The sequence below is a fragment of the Cervus canadensis genome, chromosome 13, assembly GCF_019320065.1.
Source record: "Cervus canadensis isolate Bull #8, Minnesota chromosome 13, ASM1932006v1, whole genome shotgun sequence".
In the NCBI taxonomy this organism is placed as follows: Eukaryota; Metazoa; Chordata; class Mammalia; order Artiodactyla; family Cervidae; genus Cervus; species Cervus canadensis.
Window position 1 is genome coordinate 52,822,776 of NC_057398.1, and position 23,280 is coordinate 52,846,055.

At 37.6% G+C, this 23,280-nt stretch overlaps 2 protein-coding genes across 9 annotated transcripts in view; one reads left to right on the forward strand and one right to left on the reverse strand.

Moving 5' to 3' along the window:
- The window catches only part of AIDA (axin interactor, dorsalization associated), a 49,516-nt gene extending 47,639 nt beyond the window's left edge, over positions 1-1,877 (forward strand). The window contains exon 10 of the mRNA XM_043485621.1: positions 49-1,877. Within this exon, the coding sequence (XP_043341556.1) occupies positions 49-145 (97 nt within the window). The 3' untranslated portion in view covers positions 146-1,877. The remainder of the gene's footprint in view (positions 1-48) is intronic.
- Positions 1,878-3,378: 1,501 nt separating this feature from the next.
- The window catches only part of MIA3 (MIA SH3 domain ER export factor 3), a 55,746-nt gene continuing 35,844 nt past the window's right edge, over positions 3,379-23,280 (reverse strand). For 2 of the 8 annotated variants that reach the window (XM_043485603.1, XM_043485608.1), the window contains 22 exons: positions 20,766-20,787; positions 19,957-20,045; positions 19,631-19,708; positions 19,437-19,547; positions 18,346-18,417; positions 18,063-18,167; positions 17,277-17,399; positions 17,065-17,176; positions 15,826-15,881; positions 15,432-15,522; positions 15,147-15,285; positions 10,066-10,167; positions 9,349-9,409; positions 9,202-9,237; positions 9,057-9,124; positions 8,837-8,937; positions 8,529-8,666; positions 7,704-7,772; positions 7,499-7,578; positions 7,289-7,360; positions 5,611-5,761; positions 3,379-4,611 (listed from right to left, as the gene is read on the reverse strand). In XM_043485603.1, the coding sequence (XP_043341538.1) occupies positions 4,295-4,611; positions 5,611-5,761; positions 7,289-7,360; positions 7,499-7,578; positions 7,704-7,772; positions 8,529-8,666; positions 8,837-8,937; positions 9,057-9,124; positions 9,202-9,237; positions 9,349-9,409; positions 10,066-10,167; positions 15,147-15,285; positions 15,432-15,522; positions 15,826-15,881; positions 17,065-17,176; positions 17,277-17,399; positions 18,063-18,167; positions 18,346-18,417; positions 19,437-19,547; positions 19,631-19,708; positions 19,957-20,045; positions 20,766-20,787 (2,193 nt within the window). In that variant the 3' untranslated portion in view covers positions 3,379-4,294. Of the gene's footprint in view, positions 4,612-5,610; positions 5,762-7,288; positions 7,361-7,498; positions 7,579-7,703; positions 7,797-8,528; positions 8,667-8,836; positions 8,938-9,056; positions 9,125-9,201; positions 9,238-9,348; positions 9,410-10,065; positions 10,168-15,146; positions 15,286-15,431; positions 15,523-15,825; positions 15,882-17,064; positions 17,177-17,276; positions 17,400-18,062; positions 18,168-18,345; positions 18,418-19,436; positions 19,548-19,630; positions 19,709-19,956; positions 20,046-20,765; positions 20,788-23,280 lie in introns of all 8 variants that reach the window. The other 6 variants (XM_043485606.1, XM_043485610.1, XM_043485602.1 and 3 more) reach the window with 5 other exon arrangements.

Below are 23,280 nucleotides of genomic sequence, written 5' to 3' on the forward strand. Positions count from 1 at the left end.
TACCTTGGAATCGATCACTTATCAACAGTTTTTCTGTTGTGGTTACAGATACAAGAAACCCACTGACTTTAAAAGAAAGAAATTGCAGTTATTGACCAAGAAACCACTTTATCTTCATCTGCATCAAACTTTGCACAAGGAATGACCCTGACATGAGTATCCTGGAACTTCTGTGAATCTCACCGCTCCGTAGAACCCGTCATTGCTCCGCGTAGCACACGCACCCATCAACAGGCAGGAAGCAACCTGGACCCAGGCCGGCAGGCCAGAGCGAGTCCATTACAAGCTGTAGCACAGAATTCAAAGTCCAGCACCACTGACATAACAGACTCTTTGGATACAGGCTTCTTGTAGATCTTGAAATGTTTTCACTTTCTTATTAATTGTGCAATTAATAGTCTCTTCTAATTTACCACTACTCCCGCCCTACTTCCTGGAACAACACTGTTGTGGGTGGGATGTGCTCGTCTTCAGATGTAATACAGCAATAAGAATGTGCTAGAGTTTACACACCTGTCCACTTCTGCTCCAATATGCTCTTTAGCTTTCCGAGTTAATGTCAAACTTTGGGTTGATGTGGAGAAGAGCATGAGACTGCTTTAGAGGAAATGGGACCAATTTTGCTGCCCAAGGTCAGTCTGGAAGTTTATAGGCTGCTTCTTAAGAGATAGCCTCGGTTCATCCCAATCTCATGGTTTTCCTCCCTAGAAATCGTGTGCCTTGGCCAGTCTCCCACATGGGAGTGTTTGCAGGTTGTAGCTGGGATTTTTCCAGATGACCAGTTTGTTCTTCTGAAAGTGAGCATATTTTTAGTCACGTTGATTAGCTTTTTTTCCTACATCACATTGTTACTCTTTCTGATAGTGATTCTAGGGTTAATGAAACCATCTCAGAATAATTACAAATTCTTGGTGGGTTTATAGTGTCTTCTAAATCATGTAATCTAAAAATAATGAGTCAGATGCTAATGAGATACTGCAGGAATAACTGCTGTTTTTCTGACAACTGATTGTGAAACCTTAAAACCTGCATACCTCTTCTGTAGTGATGAGTATGCAAATCTGGAGATATTCTATTTTTTTTTTTATATAGGTAGATAGGATTGCCATTTATTTCCTATTTAGATATATTGACATTCATCCATATGGAAATATGCAGGTCATTAGCTTATTATAATTTGACTATTTACATTCTTTTGACTTAATAATGGGGCCTAAATAAAACTTTCATAGTACATACACAGTGGATATTTGATACACAGAACATGAAGATTTGGGGTGGGCGTTCTGTGGGTTAGATGTGGAGCCCACATATTTAAAATTCACTATTTTAAATGACCAACACTAGAATGAGCAAAATGCAGTGCCAGTACTTGGCCTATTTTTAAACTAGTGTAACAGGCCTAGTCATACCATTCAGTATGTTTGCTTTTTAAAATAAGTAACCATAATTCAGTTCTGGCTGTTACACTTCAGAAGACCTAGTCTCCACTTTCAGTTGTCTGTCGAGTCAGTTCTCTTTACTATCATAGATTTAAGAATTCTCAACAAAATTGTCTTGCCTCTCATCTTCATTAAATTCAAAATCATTTCAGCGACAGTTATCTTGAGGGGATGAAGAATTTGCCTTAATAAATTACTTTGTTGTTCATGCAGCTCTTATATAGACTGTGCGTTGTCAGCCCACCCCCACCCCTACCAGAGTGTAAGCTCCTCAGGGGGCAAGAACCACGTTTTCTCCACGTCATGTACGTTTCCTAAGGTGCTTGGCAGCACTCTGTACCCTGTGGAGTACTCAGTACCTTTTGTTTGATGTTGCTGACAAGACCTAAAAATAATCCCTTAAAAAAATCTACCATTAAAGTGTAGCAAAACTGATACATATTGTTCTCTTTTCTCATAGACCATAAGACATGAATATCAAGGTGTGATCATTTATGTCACATCTGCTGTCATTCACAAAAGTATGGTTTAGATGAACTACAAATGCCTCTCATCAGTATTAACAAAAAGCTTAAATGGAACAGAGTGATTAGCTTAGCCTTGTAATTCAGATCTGAATAACAAAATGAATTGACACAGTAGACAGAATACTCTACATCCCACAAATTCTTTTCAAAGAAAAAAATCAGTTATTGAACAATAACCACAACTATAGGAGACTTTCAGGCTGAAATATTGCTGCTCCATAAAAGATGATTGTAGCAACTAAGCCAAGAAAACAGTTAGCTGGAGGTGACTTCTGAAATAGATGTCATTTTTGAGATTGGCCAAGTCTGATGGAGCTGAGGAATGATGCCCCCCGCACCCTCTAAATTGGCAGCTTGTCTAGGCCGTGCTGAAGAAGTGGTGCAAACAGAGGGCTCTGGGAGGCAGCAGTGTTGGCAGGGTCAGGGCCACTCAGGCCACTCTTAGAATCTCTCTACAATTTACTGATTTTTCAATAATCTGAAATATAAAATGAACACCAAAAAAGGCTTTAGAGGTAAAGAAAAAAAAAAAGACTCCAGATTTGATTTTTAAAATAGATTTAATGTACCTTTGCTACTTTATTATCTTCCTAACTGGTATAATCTATATTTAAATATTAAATTCTTAAATTATTATTCACCATTATTTTGTGTCCTGAAGAGATCGATATACTCAAAAGCTGTATTTGTGACTTAATCTATTTTACATGGTTAAAAATAACTATGGAGTTTTCCTCTTAAAATTTCTATTTTTGATATTAAATAGGACATAGAGATGGAATTTCCTTTTCCTGAAAAACTTCTTATATACTCATGAATTTTGGAAGACTTGTCTTTCGTTAAAGGCCTTTTCCTTTAGTATTAAGAAAAAGTTTTTGTTTCACAGTGAAGAATTTACTTTTAAGGTATTCTTAGTGGATTACTCTTAATGGTGGCAAGTCATGGTCTAGATATCATTAGGTTCATCACATTATAGAACTCGAGAGAATGGGAGAGTATGATCTAGCTGTGAACAAGAATGTAAACCTTTTGTAATTTTGATTTAAAGAACTCTTATTCTTAAAATGTACTTAGTTACTAGAGTTTGAAGTGTCTGATAAGTTAGGACTTAGAAATACTGTTCAAAAGACATTGTACAGTAATGAATGTAGTAATGATGGTGCATTCCTAGATTCTCAGATTTATTTACTTTTAAATCTAAGTGCCAGGATTCAAATATTAATTTTGTAGTAGTATCAGTCAATGAAAAGAACTGAGTTCAGCCCATGGTTGCTGACCTAGGGCATGTTACAAGTCTTATGATCCTAAATCATTCTTTCTCATAGTATTATATACATTTGGGTCTTTTTTTGCCATACTCCTTGAAACCCAGTGGCAAGGGATAGGAGAAATAATAGACTCTACATCTTTTAAAAGAAATTTTCTTACTTTATGGTCGCAACACATCATTTTCATTTTTCTGTTACGCACCCTTAACATAGTAACAGTAAAAGCAACAGAACATCAGGTTAAACAACTCTTGTTACATGTAAACTCATACTCAGAAAACCAGTCTTAAGTCAAAACCAATCAGAATCACGAGAAAGCACATGAGTGCTGTCCAAATAGGCCCGCTAACTTCTCTGAAGTAGAAGGCAGGCATCAGTTGTGATGCTTCCCGGTGACTCTGAGGTTGAATGCCTGAGCAATGGGTCACCATCTTCAGTTTTGGGAGCTTGAGTTTACGTGTTTCCAAAATGGTATAAATCTCAGGAGAAAACAATCCAATGAATCAACAGACACTTGGGAAATATTAATAACCAAATTTTTATGAACTATTACTACAAAGAACTTAAGCAAGAGGGGAGATAAAATTTTAGTGATCTTTAAGTAAACATTTTTAGCGTAACAGCCTTTGCGACCAGATATTTTTTAAAAATCAAGCTTATAAATACCATTGCTCTATATTCAACTGGTGTACACTAAAAATAGGATAATAAATGGAAATACATGTTCTTATAGCATTTCCACAGGAAATGTTCATACTTTTCACAACATTCTAAATCATTTAGCAGTAACATATGCTACATGAACTAAAACACAGGTATTTTTTTATTGCACATTTCAAAGTTGGAAGGAGGCTCCAGCTTACAAGGTCATTTTTTATTTTAGGGGGGAAATGATACTTTTTTAATTGTTTGGCTCAAAAATGCACACTGCCAGGGCAGCTTAGATTTAAAAACAAACCTTTTAAAATCAGCTTTTGGATTTTGAAGCCAATGAAAACCTTAACTGTAACGAATAGTGCACAGTCCACCTTCTCTCAGACTGAATGTCCAAGGTCAGTTATGGGCTCTGTTTTAAAGCCGGTGAGCAGTCCTGGCTAGTGCCCTGAGGGTCAGGCGGGGGCTCATCTCTGGAGCTGGAGGGTGGTAAGTCTCTTGCAGCAGAGGAAGGTGGATAATCCTGGGGCCCATGGGTGGGGGGTGGTAATCGGGGACCAGGAATAAAGTACTCTCTTGGGCCGAGAGAGCCTAAAGGTCTAAAAGGTGCATGTCCTGGTGGTAAAAATTCTCGAGGATCAAGAGGCGGGTCCCGTTTTCCTGGTGGTGGAACACCTGGTGCATATTCTCTTAAGCCTAGCGGTGGACGCAAACCAGGACCTGAAAAAATTAAAATTAAGTCATGTAACTATGTGTGAACACACCTAAATTTAGACAGTTCCCGGTAGGTTAATCAATTTCTCATACCCCTGGAAGTCAGGTGGTGGCTCCCGACTTTACAGATGAGGCCAACAGGCTCAGCAAGTTACATGCCTATGGCCAGCCAGTCACAAAGCAACAGAGGCTGGATTTCAACATGGCTCTACCTAGCTTCTGTTTTTTTTCAATTATACAATTCTGCTATCTATATCTCAAAGAGCTTGATTTGTACTCAGAAATACTATGCATCATACCAAGATGATAGATTATGAAATGAGGGTTTCACTCTAAGTAAATTTTGATAAGGGAAATCCCAGTTACTGTGTCAATTAAAAATGCACACAGGTGCTCAGCATGGACCTACACATGCCATCAAAATCAAGGTGTCTGCCCTGCCTGGAAAGGCCTGCCAGCTCCACCTAATTGAATTCAACAGCTTTCCACCTATTAGCTGTTACATTCTACCTTCTCTTCAACACTTCCTTCCTATTTATTCCCAAGGTGGGTAGTGATGGCTTCATCTTTCCTTTTATACTCAGTGACCCATTGCTTATGCTTCTATTATGGGGTGATTACAAGTTTTATGTTGTATAATGTATGTATGTGTGTCCTATAGGATCCCTTAAGCTCGTGGAGTTAGGACAGTTAATTCTATCCACTACAGAGCCTAGTATGAAGCCAGAGATGTTCAAGCAACATACGCAGAAGTAGTATTTCTGACGTTCTATGAACAGTCCCTTTTCCCTGTCTACAAGAGATTCCTCCTGTCCATCTCAGTACAGGGAGATGATACAGCACCCCTTGTGTCCTAAGAAACTGGTGGAAAAGTTCAAACGTGTCAGCCAGCTTTACCCTTTCACTGCACAGGCCTGTGACAGCAACTGTTAACATTTTACCAAGGATTAGAATGAGAAGATGAGTACACTTTACAAGTCCATCACTCCCATTCAGTCGTCATACCAAAGGGTGGAGGAAGTGGCCGAGGTCCGAAAGGCCCACAGAGCTGAGGAGGTGGTCCGTATCGGATGGGCGGCAGGAGCGGGCCTCCCACGGGGGAGCTCATGAGGGGTGCCCCTGGAAAGGGAGGGGGCCCTTTTGCAGCCATACTAACCTGCAAAGCAGAAGTAATGAAAGTTCTGAAACACCTGGATGTAACAGATAAAAGCACCAACACCGTAAGAGCTAAAACCCACTGAAGCAGATGTCAGGCACTTGTCCAAAGAGCCAACTAGTGCAACAGAAGTCCACCGCTCCTATCCATCCCCCTGAGAGCTCAGGCGGGTTAAGAGAATGTTAGAGGAAGGAACACTTTCACCGTAATCATATTGCTTGTATGTGCAAACAGAGAGGAAGCAAGAGGACTGTCAAAGGATATTAACAGAGGCGATTCCCAACTGAAAAAACCACCATACCACACACACTATAACCTGTGTCTAGGGCAGCCCCTCCCTCTCTTCACCACAAGAGCTCCTTTTTCCATATTAAGAATGGAGAGAACAATAAGGAATGAAAAAATCCATTTTCACACACATATGATAAAAGCTACTATACAGAGTACCTTCAATTTCCTTTCATATGCTGTAAATCTTGTTTTAAACGTGAGGGAAAAGAGGCACAGAGAGTATTAGATAATTTCCTGAAGGCCACAGAGCACAGAAGAGGCTGAGTTAGAATTCACTACAGGGGGTCTGACTCCAAGCCTGCATTCCTCCTCTGCCTCCCCTCTGTCAAAGGAGGCTCCCCTCTCTTTCAAGTCTGCCACTCCAAAGGGGTCTTGGGTCTTCTCCAGGTTGCCCCGGGATAAAAAGAGCTCTCAAGCGATGTGTCCTCCTAGAGTCCTGCCCTGGAAGTCGAAGGATCTCCACACAGAGACAGTGCTATACACACACGAGTTCCGCAGGAACAGCTCTAGCCACCCTCGTTCCCCAGTAACGCCATCCTTTGTACTATAAAGCACTAACCTGTACTTCCCTGTGGCAAACTGGGTTGGAAATTCTCAATAATGAAAATACGTATCTTGATTTCAACACAGTAAAGCACTCTGAGTTATAATCACAGGACTCAGCAGCTGTCACAGCTATGCAAGGTGCAAGAGAAGACCCTTATGTGAACATAATTTAAGGCTGTTGCTGGGAAATGGCGTAATGGGTAATTAAAGATTTCCACTATTCAGTATTTCACTTACAGCAATCAACCTCTGTTACCAATCTGTAATTTCAGATTACTCACAATACAGCACAGGGCTTGCCTAGTATACCACTGGAGATGTTCTTAAATAGCATACTTCCAAATAAATACATAATAATGATGAGTTTTTGCAATATATGATGAACTGATTTGCCTTAGAGCTCTCATCATTGAAGCACACACCATATAGCGTTGGGGTGATGAATTTATCACATTTTTTTAAGGTTATTTACAATAGATGTTCTGAAGAGATCAATCACTTAACCAAAACAGGAAAAAGGAGTAAAAACCAACCAACTAGACTTCAGCAACCCAGAAACACTTCGAGGTCATAAGGTCAGTATCGCCATGCAATTTTAAGCAAAGCAGATTAGTGTCATGCTCCTTGGAACTCTTCTAGAAATACACCAAGTAGAAAACGCAGTGTTGCTCTCAACCTCTAAGTACTTACTGACACTGGATGCTCAGCCAAAGAAGGAATGCTGGGAACTGAAGGGCCTTCAGGCTCTTGGGGAACAGTTTGCTTTTTCAAAAAATAAATGAGATGGTACAGATAGAACACATAAAAGGGAGATGGATGAGGCAAAGAGAGGATGTTGTAGAAAAAGTTAAATGTGTCTGGAAATACCTAATAACAATTCAAAATGACTGCAGATTTTACCTTGCCCTCATCCATCACCTTAGAGGGCGAAGAGCTTCTGGAGCTGCTGTTCACCGTAGGAGCAGCGCCGGATTCTGGATCTGTGGGAAGCCAGAGAGCAGACTTAGGCTTGTTCTGACTTGTATGTGCACTCTGAAGGACTACAAAGGCCTCCGCCCACTTCCTTCACAATCTGAGACTCTGTGAACACACTCAGGTCCCTTACCAGAGGCAGAGGGTTTCCCAGATGCCTCAGAGGCCCATCGAGATCGAGGGAGAGGCCCATCCACTGATCCTTGAGAGAAAGGTAACAGAGCCCTTGCATGAATTTTTCAGAATAAACCAGTAACTGTGGACAGGTCAGGGTTCAATTCTACGTAAAGCAAAATTTAAAACAGGTCTCCCAATACATGTGAGGAGAAATCACTTACAGTTTATGCACAAACCTATAGAATCAAAATAAGAACTATGTTGGATTGAAAGACCTGCACATTAATAGCGCCAGCACCAGTCAGGTACTTCAAGCTACCAGCAATTGTTTATAGACTTTTCAGTCTGTATGTAATATGATTTCTATATCTCAACAAGTATAAACACATTTGTGATTAGAACTAGACTTAAATAGCATTTCATATTAGAGTAACGAAAAGTAGATGTACACTGCATTAACTATAAAGTTTTAAGGCTACTTTTATAATATTCAAGAGAGGATCTCAACAAAAATTTAAAGATAAAGGTTTATACTTCACAACAAAAATCTGAAAAGAAACAATAATCAATGATATTTATATATATACTGTTTATAAATATGTTTACATTTGTTTACATATATATTCACATATAATAAATACAGTAGTATCATAATAGTAAATAAATGCTTTTTGTTCTAAAGCAGATCTAAAGTAGACTATATACTCACCAAGACAAATTAATCCCTCTCTATATTGGACAGACCCAAATTCTCAACTGTTGCTTACATTAGCAACAGAATTCTCAAAGAAGGAAAGAACTCTTGAAACAGTTTACCACAAGGTAACATGGCAATGCTCACCAAGTTCACTTCGAGGCATCTCTCTTCGATTAAGTGTAGCAGACCGAGGTCTTGCGGGTGGGTCTGCTGTCAGCGGTGGGGAGCATTCGCCACCGCTCACAGGAGATGGGCCAAAAGAGCCATTCTGGCTCAGGGGACCTGCAGACAACGGGGAAGAGTTGCACTTTAACCTTTTTTCTTTAGTAAGTTCTTGGGATTATTTCTAGGGCATCATAAATATTAGACACATATTACAGAAATAAAAAGTAACTTATTAAACACATTTTTCACCAAAATATTGACTGCTGCCATTTAAAAGTACTCCCTACCTCTCCGTGGAGGGTTTTGTGTGTTGGGCCTTCCTGGCATTGGTTTTACAATCACAGGTTCTTCTTGCATCATTACCATCTTTTGGGTTAGCTCCAATAATCTTGAATATAAAGAAAGAATAGACTTAAATATGAAATAGAAAATTCCTTACTGGATATCATGGCACAGCCTTTAAAAACTCTTAAACACACTGAAAATGTAAGTTTTAAAAACACATACTTATGTCTCAAGTTGGCAGCTTCTCTTTTCTCTTCAGCTATAGCTCTTTCTGCAGCACGTGCTTTGAGCTATTGGGAGGAAAAAAATCCAAAATAAGCTGTGACAGACCACACAAAATAAAGAAAAGAAAAAAAAAAAATCTCACCCAGTTATCGTGAGCTTTCTTCTCATGTGTAGCAATCTGAAAAAGACAACCCATCAAGAAATATGTTCAAGGATTCCCTACAATAGCTACTGTAATCGTCTGTATCAGACAGCAAAGAATTCTGCCCTGCAGGGCAGTATGATTTACCTGGTTTTTAAATGAGCGCTCTGTTTTCTGTAGTTCCTCCTCCATTTCTTCAATTCTCCGCCTAAGGGTTAAACTTCCTTTTATCATTTAAAGTACAACTGAATAAAATTTTACACAATCTTACCATGTTCCCTTTAACAACTGTACCCTTTCAGACTTCACTCATACATACAAAAACACATTTTGCATGGTTATAGGAGCACACTGTGATCAAAACTAATACTACATAATTTCCTTTATTATTTAAGAGCTGGAGATTCTGAATTGATACACTTGTAATTTCCTTAACTGCTCTTCATATGTTCTCAAACAATCCTGCTATAAATCTTTTTCCAGAAAGCTGTTTCTTCTTTTAATTATATCCACAGAAAATCTTCCAGAGCTATGACTACTATCATTTTAATGATTTTTAGATACATCATACAGCAAACTGCCTTCCAAAAAAGAATTTCTCCAATACACAAAACCACTCAGAACTGCTGGCATGAACCAAGCTCCCTCAGTCTTGCTAGTATTGGGTGTAAGGAAATTTCTGTTAACTTTTTTTCCTTTGTTAACTTAAAATTTATGTTTTCTCATGTTAATTAAATGTTTTGATCATTTATTTCTGCTTTGGTGCTATTTTTGTTCTACACAGTGTAAAAACAGTTTTGTTCTGAAAAAAAGCCTACAGTAGTTTCATCAGCTACTGACACCCTTCTCAGAATCTGAACTCACTTGTAAGTTTTCACTTCCTCTGCCGCCAAAACCGCCTTTTCATCTGCAGCTGACAGCCGCTGCTCTCTTTCTTGCCGCTCATACTCTTCTTGACTCAATTTCCTAAGATAACATCAGTTGTCAAATGAAAGTGCTTCTCTTTTTTCCCAGCATTCTGTCTAAATGTCCCTAGGTTACTTCCCATCCTTTCCAAACATATTCATACAAAGTCATAGGAAGGAATTCACACCTGCCACTTAGGGATAAAAATCAAACTCTGCCTGTTGGCAACCTTGCATTTTTTAACTTTTCACAATTGTCTACTCAGTAATAAATGAAACAAACAAATGGAAAAAAATGCTGCACCCCATGGGCAAGTTTCTTGTGTTTGAGACAATGAGAGCTCATTTTACTTCAATATGGAGAGCCAGGGCTGATCAACCTAATACAATCAAGCTTATTAGGATAGAGCAGGGGATAATTACGGCTCTTATTTCTACCATGGAAAGACCTGTAATTACTTTCTTGTTTCAATCTTGGAAGGACTATTTCTCAATCCAGACTGGCACCATGATAATTGGTCCTCAAAAGCCTTTTAGAAAGTTTTCCAATTGTGCAATTAACCATAGAACACTTCCACATCAGATGTGGAACTTCTACTGCCTATGTCAATGGCACTGTGGTTAGAGGAAAGAGAAAAATCTTAGAATTGGCAGTGTCTACTGGATAGAAAAAGATTCTAAACTATCCCATAATCAAGTATCACCTACTAGAAACTGGTTTTAACTTTCAAGTTCAAGATATTAATATAACAAATTGTAATGGTAGCAACATGTGATAATGGGTTTAAAATGCTATTTATTTTTTTTACCTTTCTATTTCTTTGACTATAGTTCTGATTCAAAAGAAACTTGAAACTTAGTTTCTATGCATAGGAAGCATAATCAGAAAAACCACAGTAAAAACAGTAATCACAGAGAAAAAGAGTTATATATTCTTTTGTAACTGTCCATTCAATACTTCACCAAGTGTCTTATGAATGGCTAAAATATACTGGTTACCTAGTAAGACGCTAAAGATACAATATGCGTGAAGTACTCTCCCTGTACTAACAGAGTGCACAGGTGAATGCAGTTTAACAATGCACTTAACCACAGAACAATCCCCTAACTCTGGCACAGAAGAGATGTGAGAAAACTGGGTCTTGAAGAAAGATCAAGAAACAATTTTCCTTCCAGGAATGAATTAGTGTGAGAACATTAAAAACATTAGACAAATAGAAAATTAGGCAAAATATATAGAACATTAGACAAAAATATAAAGAACGTGCTTGAAGGCATCAAGCTAATACATGAGGTCACAATCCAATAAAAAAAGGAATTTCAGAATTACAAGTAAGCCTGCCATCTGAAGCCACTCTTCCCCTAGGTTTGACCTATGCATTGAAGACAGTGAGGAGATACAAGGGGGCTGAACAGAGTTCAACAGATTCCCGGGTGCAGGGAAAACAAAGCAGAGCTAAGGGGTCCCAGTGAGGGGGTCCTAGTAAAAGTCTCGGGCTATGTTGAGACTAGAAAGAATTGTGTCCTTGGAGTACCAAACAATGCAGTGTCTGTCCTTTGAATGAACTAAGTCGTCTCTGAATGATCTTTATTGCTGACTACAGTAATGGCCACCTGCTAGAAACAAACTGCTTTTTTTTTGTTTAGGAAAATAATATCATCCTAGGCCTCCAATTCCCTCTACAGTGTTCTCCACTCAATCAAAAATGCCCAGGCACACCACAAGACACTGTGATTAAAACCTGAAAGACAACAGAAATGACTCATTGAGGATCCACATAATGGATTTATTACACAGGCTTTAAAATAACTGTGCCTTACTTATTCACGGAAGTAAAGATTACGAATTTCAGCAAAGGATCAGAAATATAAAACTAAAACACAGTAACTGAAATTAAGAACTCAACGAATGATTTTAGTAGCAGATTTGATAACTGAAGTGAGATGCTAGCACACTAAAAGATATGTCAGAAAAAAACATCCAGAATGAAGCAAATACAGATGACAATGTAGGAGACACAGGGGGAAGTAATTTTTAAAGATTTAAATGGAATCTCAGAGAATGAGACAGAATTAATATGTGGATTAAAAACCCCAAAATTCAGGAGGTGTCAATGACCTCAAACAGCATAAATGCAAAACAGATTGGGGGAGGGGGTGGAAGGAGAAGAGAAATAAAAACCAAAAACACCCATACCTAGGCAGCTCCTAATAAAACTGCTGAAAAACCAAAATAACTTTTAAAGACCACAAAGGAAAGGGTGAGACATTTGAACAGGGAAAATAAGAGTGATACTGGATTCCTTGAAGAAACTTTAAAACCAGGAAAAAATTGGTTATCTTTAAAGTGCTGGAATTAAGTAACTTCAAAAATCCCAGTGCCAGCAGAAGATCCTGAGAAAAAGGACTCAAAATAAAGATGTATTCACACAAAGATAAATTGGCCAAATCTGTCACTAAAGGATGTTCTTCAAGTAGAATGAAAGTGATTCCAAATGAGAGCCACCAAAGGTGCAGGGGAGAAGGAAGAACTACAGGCAGACCTCAGAGATACTGTTCAGTTCCAGACCACCACAATAAAGCAAAGAAAGAAAGCGACTTTGGAACTCTTTCCGTCTCCCAGCGCATGTAAGAGTTCTGCTTACACTCTACTGTAAGCAGTCCACGATAAAGTGTGCAACAGCATCACGTCTGAAAACCACACACAAGCCTTAACTACCGAACACTTTACTGCTAAAATGTGTAACCATCATCTGAGCCTTTATGATCATTTTGTAATAGTAACATTAAAGATCACTGATCACAGATCATCACAGCAAATACAGTAATAATGAAAAAAGTCTGAAATACTGTGAGAATTACCAAAATATGACATAGAGACATGAAGTAAGCAAATGCTGTTGAAAAAAATGGTACTGACAGACTTGCTTGACTAAGGGTTGCCACAAACCTTCAATTTCTAAGAAATGTAGTATCTGCAAAGCACGATAAAGCGAAACACAATAAAATGAGGTATGCCTGTAAATTAAGTGACTACTGGCAGGAAAGCACTATAGTGGACAATAAAAACAACTTATGGAGTTCAAATATACAAAGAATTAAAATGCAGGAGCATCTAAGTCAGGATGTCTATTAATTTAATAAATATAGGATACATGCTGTCATCTTTAGAGTAATTACATGAATACAATTAAAGCAACCAATAACTACCTAGCTTACACAGGGGAAAAGCAGAATTCTGAAAAAATATTCAAACAACCTAAAAGACAGAAAGAAGGAAGAGAAAAAAGAACACAGAACAGGCCACCAAATACAAAGAAAACATCAATATGCAGACTTAAACCTTAACAGGTTTAAATACATTATATTAGGAATGACATTACAAGGAAAAAGAAGGAATTACATTATAAGGAAAAAATGAGTACTCTTGAGTACTCACCTACTTATGTCATAACTTATTCTAGGAAAGATTTTAAGGCACATAACCATTTGAATAGGCAGGAGATTGCCAGGTGGAAATAAAGTAAAAGGACATTTTTACTGCAGAAAAGGCAGTATGTATAACAAAGACGCTCAGAGTGCCGTGAAGGAACTGTGGTCAGGCTGCAGGTAAGGCAGCATCAGGAGTCACAGGAAATCCACCTGGAGAGGCAGCTCAGGACGGCAAAGGGGCAGTGCCCTGTGTGCCTGCTGAAGAGTTTGAAACTGATCCTGAAGGAATGGAGCCTCCTTGACAGATTTTAAGCACAATATAAAAGGACTCGTATTTTGGGAAGTTTGTTCCAGCAGCTATAGACTTTGGAAGAAGTATAAGAGAAACTGAAGACAGGTGAGTGGTTAAGGTAAGGGGTGTCAGAAGAGATGATTCGAGTCTGAGTACACACAATGGCTTTGGGGATGGAGTGCAATGTGTACCCTGGCATGGTGACTGAGTGGATGCTAGAGAGTGCCCTATCATACTGACTTTATGTATCATAAAGAAAGGCAATTGCCATTCAGGTAATTCAAATGACTACTATTGACTACTAGTGGCAGAGAAGTGCTTTTAAAAAAAATAATAAAAAATAATGAAATGAGAAATATTTGTCTAAAGCAAACCAGGTACTTAGAGCTGGCCTGAATAAAACTCAGAAAATCTAAACTGATTTCTTGGTGAGCAAAGAATTAAGAGAAAAAGTCAGTGGTATGGTTTCAATGTTTAATGGCATCTGGCAATAGTAACCAAAGCATTTGGAAAAGATTAAATTTCCTTAGCAAAAGCAGCTTTCTCACAGACTGCTATCAACACCAAAGAGTGAACTACAGGAACAAACACAATTAGCAACTGCCACCAATAAACTACTTTTATAGAGAGTTCAGGTATTTTTGTGAAGAAAATTTAAAATGAACTACAAAAGTGTATCTTTCAAAAGATATCTAACTCCTAATTTGAGATGTGTTTCAAAAGATTAATACCTAAATATATACACCAAACAGGTATTTCTAAATTCAAAACTCCCAATAACCTTGCCATATTTATGTATTTTATATATGTATACTCTGAATATTTGACCATATTAAGTCCAAAAATTTACAATACTGTCAATAACTAAATACTCCTTTTAAAGTATACTGATTCTACTAAAAATCATGTCTCATAAATTACTCAGGATTTTTAAAGGCCATATTAAGAACTAGAAGAACAAATGTAAGACCAATAAGAAGGATGTAAGTGACAACAAAAAAGAAAAGTGGAACAAGTGGTAGAGCTGCAGAAAGGGTACAGATCATAAAAAAAGCACTTTCAGAACAGCAACTGTTAGTACCAATAACTACCACCCTTCAGGTAAATTACAGGCAATCATTGCTGACAATTAGTCAAAATGGGAAAAAAAGATGCAAGTTATGGGACACAGGGTAGAAAAGGAAGAAAGCCAAATTTATACTAATTATAGATAGAAAACACAATAAACAATCTTTAAAAAGGACAAGATTGTATACAGTAGTGCATGCATTCAGTTAGATGACAACATTGTTAGCAATGAATCACGATAATCTTACTTCTGTAGAGCCATCTCCTTCTGCTGATAGAGTTCATTTAGAATCTCTACTTTCTGCCTTAGTGTTCTGCATTCATCTTCCAGCACAGTTTTGGCAGACTGAAGTGAGCTGCGATCCTCTTCTAATTTCTTTATTTGGTCTACAGGGGATAAAACATTTTAGTTTTGTGTGTGTGCACAAGAACTGGAGAACTCGCTGGGGAGGGAGGCAGTATTAAAGGGGGTGAAAAAGATGGAAAGAGGATTTCTTTTTCAAACAGCAATTTCTTTTTAAGAAGCAACTTACCTTCCAGGTTACATTTAGTGGACATGGAGGCTCTGAGTTTACACTGTAAAAGTTTTAGATCTTCTTCAACTACCGATATTGCAGTCTGTGTCTAAAAATTGCAGAAGAGAAAAATATTCTTAAAGTAAGAATTCTTGATAGTAAATAGTCTTATATTTACTATTCTTAATAATAAATACTCTTAATTCTAAATATTCTTAATAGTAAGAATATTACTATCACAGGCACTTAGAGTGGTGCTGGTTTAGTTGCTTAGTCATGTCTGACTCTTGCAACCCCATGGGCTGTAACCGGCCAGGTTCCTCTGTCCGTGGGATTTCTGAGGCAAGAATACTGGAGTGGGTTGCCATTTCTTTCTCCAGGGGATTACAGTACTCTATAAAAAGGATTATACCCGAGAAACGTCCATCATCTGCTTAATCTGATTTTTCACCTTCTCACTCCGGTCACCTAATAAAAAAAAAAAAACCAACAAAAGGATTTCATTGCTCTTTCCTTCCTTACTGTTTAACTCTATGTCCTTGATTTCCCCCAAACAATTATCATGTTCAAACATTCAAAGAAAAAACAAATTAACCAAAAGAACTGATTAGCCTATTTGACTTCCAAGAGATTTGCAAAGTTAGATTGAAAAAATTAATGAATTCCCAGTCTGTACAGTAAAAACATCCATGTAATTCTTGAGCAAGAAGAGATACGTGAAATATAGCTTTTCTTCTCTCTTGGACCTACCTGCCCCCAAATATCTTATTTAGAAAGACGCACTCCTCTTCTCTCCCCTTGAAGCCGCTACCAGGTGTAGTTTAAAACACTCCCAATATGGGCAACATTCAACCTGGGATTCATTGCCTAGAAATACCTCCCTCATCAGTAAACACTGCTGCCCTTGAGCTTCCACTCTCGTTGCTGAATTTACAGCTCCCTCCAGCTCAGTACTTTTAAAATTGGTCGCGGCCCTAAAACCACAGAGCTACGGATACAGTACACATGTAGCTGAGAAACAAGCTTCTCCTCCTGAAGAGTGTTCAGGATGCAGAGGAGTGAGACAGGACTGACGCTGCTCTGGCGCCAGTGCACACACCCAGCTCTCAGTGGGATGGAAAAGCCACGTCAGTGTTTACTGCAGGCCTGGCTGTACTACAACCCAGCATCCCACCTCGGCCCAGCGCACAAAGACCTGTAGTCCCTGTGTCCACAAGAGACTGGCTCCCGCACTTCCTTCCCACACCTCCCCCCGCAGGAAACCAAAACCTATGGATGCTCAAGTACTTTATATAAAATAACACAACATTTGAACATAACCTACACAGACCCTCCCACATATTTCACCTCTAGGTTACTTATAATACCTTATACAATGTAAATGCTAAGTAAACAGGTGCTGGCATGAAGCAAATTGAAACTTTGCTTTTTGGAATTTTATGGAATTTTTCTCCTCCCAATATTTTCAAAATGCAGTTGGCTAAATCTGCAGATGCAAACCCACAGATTTGGAGGGCTGACTGTACAAATTCAGTGACAGGCATCTACAGCTGTAACCCTTAATAGGAAATTCAGTCCGCTGAAAAAAGCATCAGTGTACTTAAAGAAAAGAAGGCAGAAAGAGGTACAACTGCCCAGAAACCAATCGTACCTCCCACTTCTCCATTTGCTAATTCATCTGGTTCATTTCCTCCTTTATTTTGATCCTCAGATTCAGATTCACAATCTAACCGATTCAACTGTGTAATGCAATTAGTCAAAGCCTAGAAAACAAGCAAAAGGATATTTATTAGAAATAGCCTCTCAATTTCAACTGCACAGATTTTATGAGAATTAAGCTTGTATTCAGGAAAATGAACTCACATTAATATTGTCATCTTTGTGAGTGAGAGCCACTTCTAGATCTTTCTGAGACTTCTCATACGACCTGATTTGCTCACTGAGCTCAGCATGTGATTTACTCCAGTCTTTGATTTCTTGCTGCAACTGAAAAGTTAAAATACATGGATTTCCAAACATTACAGCTTCTGCAGAGGAGGCAGCAGGACCACATGAACGAGACAGGAAAGCAGGGAGCTGAGCTCCTCTCTGGCTTGTCACCATGGCCTACGGCTTTGGGAAAGGGAGCGGAGAGAGTGGCTCCAACACTCAGAACTGCACTGAACACCTCAGAGCCGCCACGACATTGGTCTAGAGTACTGCATCCTCCAGAAAGCTGCCGCCACTTCAGACAACTCACTTCCAGCAGGAACCGACGGGCACATACCTCACTGCCTACCGAGTCAAGGCTCCACATCATGTAACCTTCTCTTGGTCAGAGAGGCAGCAGCTTCTCAAAGGAGGGTAATAAACACCTAATTCTTTGGTCTAAGAAGCAAATCCATTGCCCCCTTGTGGCTACTCAAGTTAGTAACTGGTTGGTGCAGGATGAGACAGACTAAACATTCTGATAGCTACAGGGAATTGTATAAAAGAGAAAACCCAGAACAGATGGAGAATGTATACATGCACTCAATCTGGGAAGCACAGTTTATACTCTGCATACCTAAAAATAGAACTCTGCATACATACTTCATTTTCTTAAAAACAGATCCAAGAAGTAATAATACTTGGTTTTCTAGTTTAATCTATGATGCTAACTTTCCTTACCTGCTCTTTCTTCTTCTTAAGTCTAGCATTTTCTTCTTGAACCCGATGGCATTCAGACTTCACTTTCTCTTCACTAAGTTTAGCTTCATTAAGGGCAATTTGAACCTAATGCAAAACACTGCTATTAGTGCAGTCGTTCCAATGAAAAACACACAAAAAAGTTACACTTTCCCAATTAATTCATATGGTTTTGGTTTTTTGCATTTCCTAGCACACATCAATGTTTGCGCTTCAAAATACTAAGATATCATATTACTATCTTGCAGGAATTGTAGAGCTTTACCTCTGAAAATTCTGAGGCATTCACTGAGATAACATCCTTTAACTTCTCTATAGATTTCTTATTTTCTGATATCTGCAATGGGGAAAAAAAGGGCACAAAAATGTTTTAGGATTGCAGTAGAAATACTGGGATATATGATAAAAGGAAGAAACATTAACAAAACACATCCCAGTGCTATCCCCGAGGTACTGAATAAAAGCAGAGGATCCAATTTTGGCCTATGAGAAAAGTCAAGAATGTAGAAACATAAGGAAAGAAAATACTGAAGACACAAACATTTCATACCATTCAAAACTTTCCTAGTTATGACATAGTGTGTTACATGATGAGACTAAAAAAGTCAAAGCAAAGAGAATGAAAAAAAAATCAATTAAACCAGTTCAAATCAATGAATTTTCCTAGTGGTCAAGAAAAAAATCCCAGTCACTTAAAACTTCTCTTGCTAAACTAAAAATGACTGCACTTGAGGGAGAGGAGCCAAATCTCAGAAACAGAATTCCCAAATTTACAAAGATACTCTGCCTTGTTAAGGAGATGGAGCCTAACTCTTCACACTGTAACTGTGGGTTGTGCACAGTAACTTTCTTCTAAACAGTATACTATGCAAAGGATGGAGAAAGGGTTAACTTCATGGCAGAGAAACCTGTCAAATACTACCTCAGTCAGGTGATCAAGCTTAACTGGGTATGCAATATACGGGAACATTCTCTACTATTTTTGCATCTTATATGTAATTTGAAAACTGTTCAAGCATTTAAAGTTTATTTTTAGAAACAAAACATGCAAAAATAAATCAAAACAAAGTACAAAGACCATACAAAAGGGCAACTATTTCTTCGTTGCTCTACATGTTTCAAAGGGCAGGGCCAAATTACCCAGGGCAGAGGACAAAAAATGTTTTCTAGGCCCATAAAAATAGTAACTTGGGGTATTAGCATTTAAAATCCCACAAAAATGCACAGTAGGTTCCACTTCTCTGACTTTCAATATGACTCTAGTTACAGCACAGGAAAATGCAGAGTTCATCTCACCCAACCTACAAAATAGTTCAAAAGCCAAATTATAGCAACACTTAACAGCAAAACTCTTACCAAGTCCTGATTCTTGGCATTCTGTTCTCTCTCAGACTCTAACATAGCGCGTAAACTTTTAGCTGTGTCTCCCAGAATTTCATTAGTTTCTTCAAGATTTTTGATTTTATCCTACAAAAATATGGATTAAAAACAACCATTCATTATTTTTCTTCTGTTTTTAGAATGTAATCTCAAAAAGAAGAAATTTTTACCTTAAACTTAATTGCTTCATCGGAAAGAATCATGTTTTGTTTCTTGGTTTCTTGAACATGTTTCTTTGATTCCTTGATCTATATAAAATAAAGCATTCAAACTTTAGAAACATAAATTATACTGCTATCAAAACTTATCTCCAAATAGGAGATCCCTGAGAGAAGAAAGCAATAAGACATGGATGATGACTGCTTCATATTTGAAGAGTTTGTAGGAGATAATGAAACTTAAAACTATGATTTAAAAACACTGTAATAACTGAACTATAAGACAGGAGGAAATAAGACAGAACCACAGAGGGGGAGAGGAAATGAAAGAATAATACCTTCTGCTCATAACTTGACAATTTCTGTACAAGGTCTGCGTTTTCTTTCATGATATTCTTCAACTTCTCAGAAATTTGCTGTTCAGTGACTAAAAAGGGTGGGAAATCCATAAAATTATCATGATCACTAAAAACTGAATTACCCAATGTATTAGCAGCAGACATGTTATCCAGCACTTTGAGGTAAATGAACTTAGCAGAACTATTACGCTTTTAAAAAGAAATCTGTGTTTAACAGCAATAAGGGTATAAACATATCATTAAAATTTAAGGAAAAATATAGTAATAACCCTTATTTCAAGGAGATTCCACTTCAAATTTATTTCAACAATAAGAAATATAGTAAAATGTTTTAGCTCAGTATCTTTCCCCTTTGTGAACATCTTTCTTCTCAGAAAATGTGATCACTTCAAATATATTTCATTTGAAAACAGAAACAGAAAATGCAAGCATACTGACATATCTCTATTCCTCAAATTATCTACATAAATATTTACTGTACTGAATAAATCATTAGCACAGGAACATGTATTCACAGGTAATAAGTTGCATTACATCAACATCCAAAGTCAGTCTGCTCAAACTGAATCTTCTCCCTACACTCACAACTTGTTCCACTTCATCTCCTCTCACCTACTAGCACTACCATCTACTCTGTCATCTAAGCATACAACCCAGGATTAGTAAAATGTTCAGGAATTAATCAGAGATCAGATGTCACCATTTCTACTTTTAGCTTACATAAAACTCAGATCAAATATCAATACTGAAGGTATAGCACAAATAACAAAATAAGCCCGAATATTTACCTTGATATACTCTACTCTTTACCTAAAAGAGAAAGAAATAAGCTTGATGTCAAGACATCTTATTAATAGAATTATTATAGTTCTTAACACAACAGTCAAATCATAACCAAATGAAAATTTAACAATGGTTTGATTAAGCATAAGGATCCACAGGATTAAAAAATAGGAAAAGGCTAAAAAAAAACATTTCAAATGTAATTGGTAGTGATACTTCATAATAGTTCCTGAAGGATAAATGCACTAAGGTAAATACCTTATTTTTGCAATGAAAGACACATTCATGTATCCTTTAAATGAGCACCAATCTTAGTAAACGAGCACTTAAGTTCCATAATGGAAAGGGATTATTAGATATTTGAAAACTGCTAAGAGAGCAGCTCTTAAAAGTTCCCATCCCAAGGAGGGGAAAAAATCTTTTAACTATGTGTTGGTGATGGACTGTCAACTAGACTTTTGGCAATCATTTTGCAATATATACAAATATCAAACCATTATTTTACACACTCGAAACTAGTATAATATTACTTGTCAATTATACCTCAATTTAAAAAAAGTGAAATGGAGTAAGTAACATTTTCCTGTTAAATACACTAATGCTTCATTTACCCAAAACCATTTATTTGACAGCCTCAAATAGCCAGAATGAGATCTAGAAACAAAGATAACTGAAAAAGACTCTGAGGAAACAAATTAAAGGCATAATCAGGGAACTAAGATATGCTTCTTCCACCAGAAGACATCTTACAAATCCTAATCAAAGTTGGCTACTGGGTGAATTTAGAAATCTAATAAATTAGACCATCTGATTTTCCCAACTCCCTAAAAATGGAGGTCATAAATCTAAAAGGGAAAAGACTACTGAGGGAAAAGTCGGACAAGACTTAGCAACTAAACAACAAAAGGAAAATATACAAGCAACATGAGAAATAACAGCCAGTATCTTCTAAATCATCCCCTAGATGTTTTGAGAGAACAGCATTGAAACAAGTATACTATCAAGGGTGGAACGGATCACCAGCCCAGGTTGGATGCATGAGACAAGTGCTCAGGGCTGGTGCACTGGGAAGACCCAGAGGGATGGGATGGAGAGGGAGGTGGGAGGGGGGATCGGGATGGGCAACACATGTAAATCCATGGCTGATTCATGTCAATGTATGGCAAAAACCACTACAATACTGTAAAGTAATTAGCCTGCAACTAATAAATGGGAAAAAAAAATAAATAAATAAATCATCCCCTAGCGTCAGCACCAAATCCAACAAGCAGTACTCAATTTTTTCAAAAGCGTTACTGAATGTCTCTGTAACCTACTCCCTTTGTCAAACGTCATAAATGGTGATGAGATGCTCAGATCAGTCCACAAATCATCCATGATATCTCAGTATTATTATAATATCTAACACCATTTTTAATGATGCTCTCCACAAGAAACTACATTCAGTTTTAACACAGAATTAATGACAATTTCTCTAATGTCACAGTCTTGCTAATGAGAAAGTAAGCTTCCCTTATCCTCTCACCCAAAGCAACAAGTAGGAGAAAGAAGCAAGGAGGAAGAAGCAAGAAGCAGGCAATGAGAGTACGGAACAAGATCCTAAATGTTGAGACTGTGGGGCGGCAGTTAGCACATAAAGCCTACATAACCTTGTGTCAGACGTTTTGAGATGGGAGAATCAAGACTGGAAAATAGAAAATGGTCTCGCTGTCTATTCTCTCTTTTTTCCTTGTAGCTGAGGAAAAGCCTCAAGAGATTCAAAGGGTCTTCACAACAATCCAGGCAAAAGACCTTTGTTTTTAAATCATTTTACAATCACTTGTGCAAGGAGAGAGAGTTTATTAACAATGATATGACTGAGAGAATTAGGAAATCAGAAGACTCAATTTTAGAAAGATATGCATGCATCATGAAGTGGCTTCTGGCCACTTTACCTGCTAAGTTTCAACTGAAACCTTTTCATCTGCAAAGCTCATTTATACAGAATAACTTCTCCCAATTACATTAGATGACTGTGAAACCAAACCGTTAAGTATGTATCTGTACAAGAATACATACACCTATAAGCATGAAAGACAAATTACGCACAGGAAAGGACTCTAAGGAATAAAAATTTTAGCAGTGTCTATAGATACTACGTACTCTGTATTTCCAAATAAAAAGATATTTTCTGAACACAACAGCATATGATCAAATAGAAAATATGTGAGACATATATGTAAGGAAAAACACTGAAACATTATTTTTGATATATATTTTTACCATTTGCAGCATTTCTTCTGTGTGTATATATGTTTTTACGTAATAAACAGTTTATCTACATTTTAAAGTCTTGGTTGTGGCTTTCTTCCACTTAACATTAAATTGTGAGCATTTTCTGTGCCCCGGTATCTTTGAAATACATAAATTTTAAGAGCTGCCTAATATCTCATTATATGGATGTACAATAATAACCTGCCCCCACAACAGATCATTTAGGTTCTATCAAGTTTTCACTCTAATTAATATGGTTCCATTTTT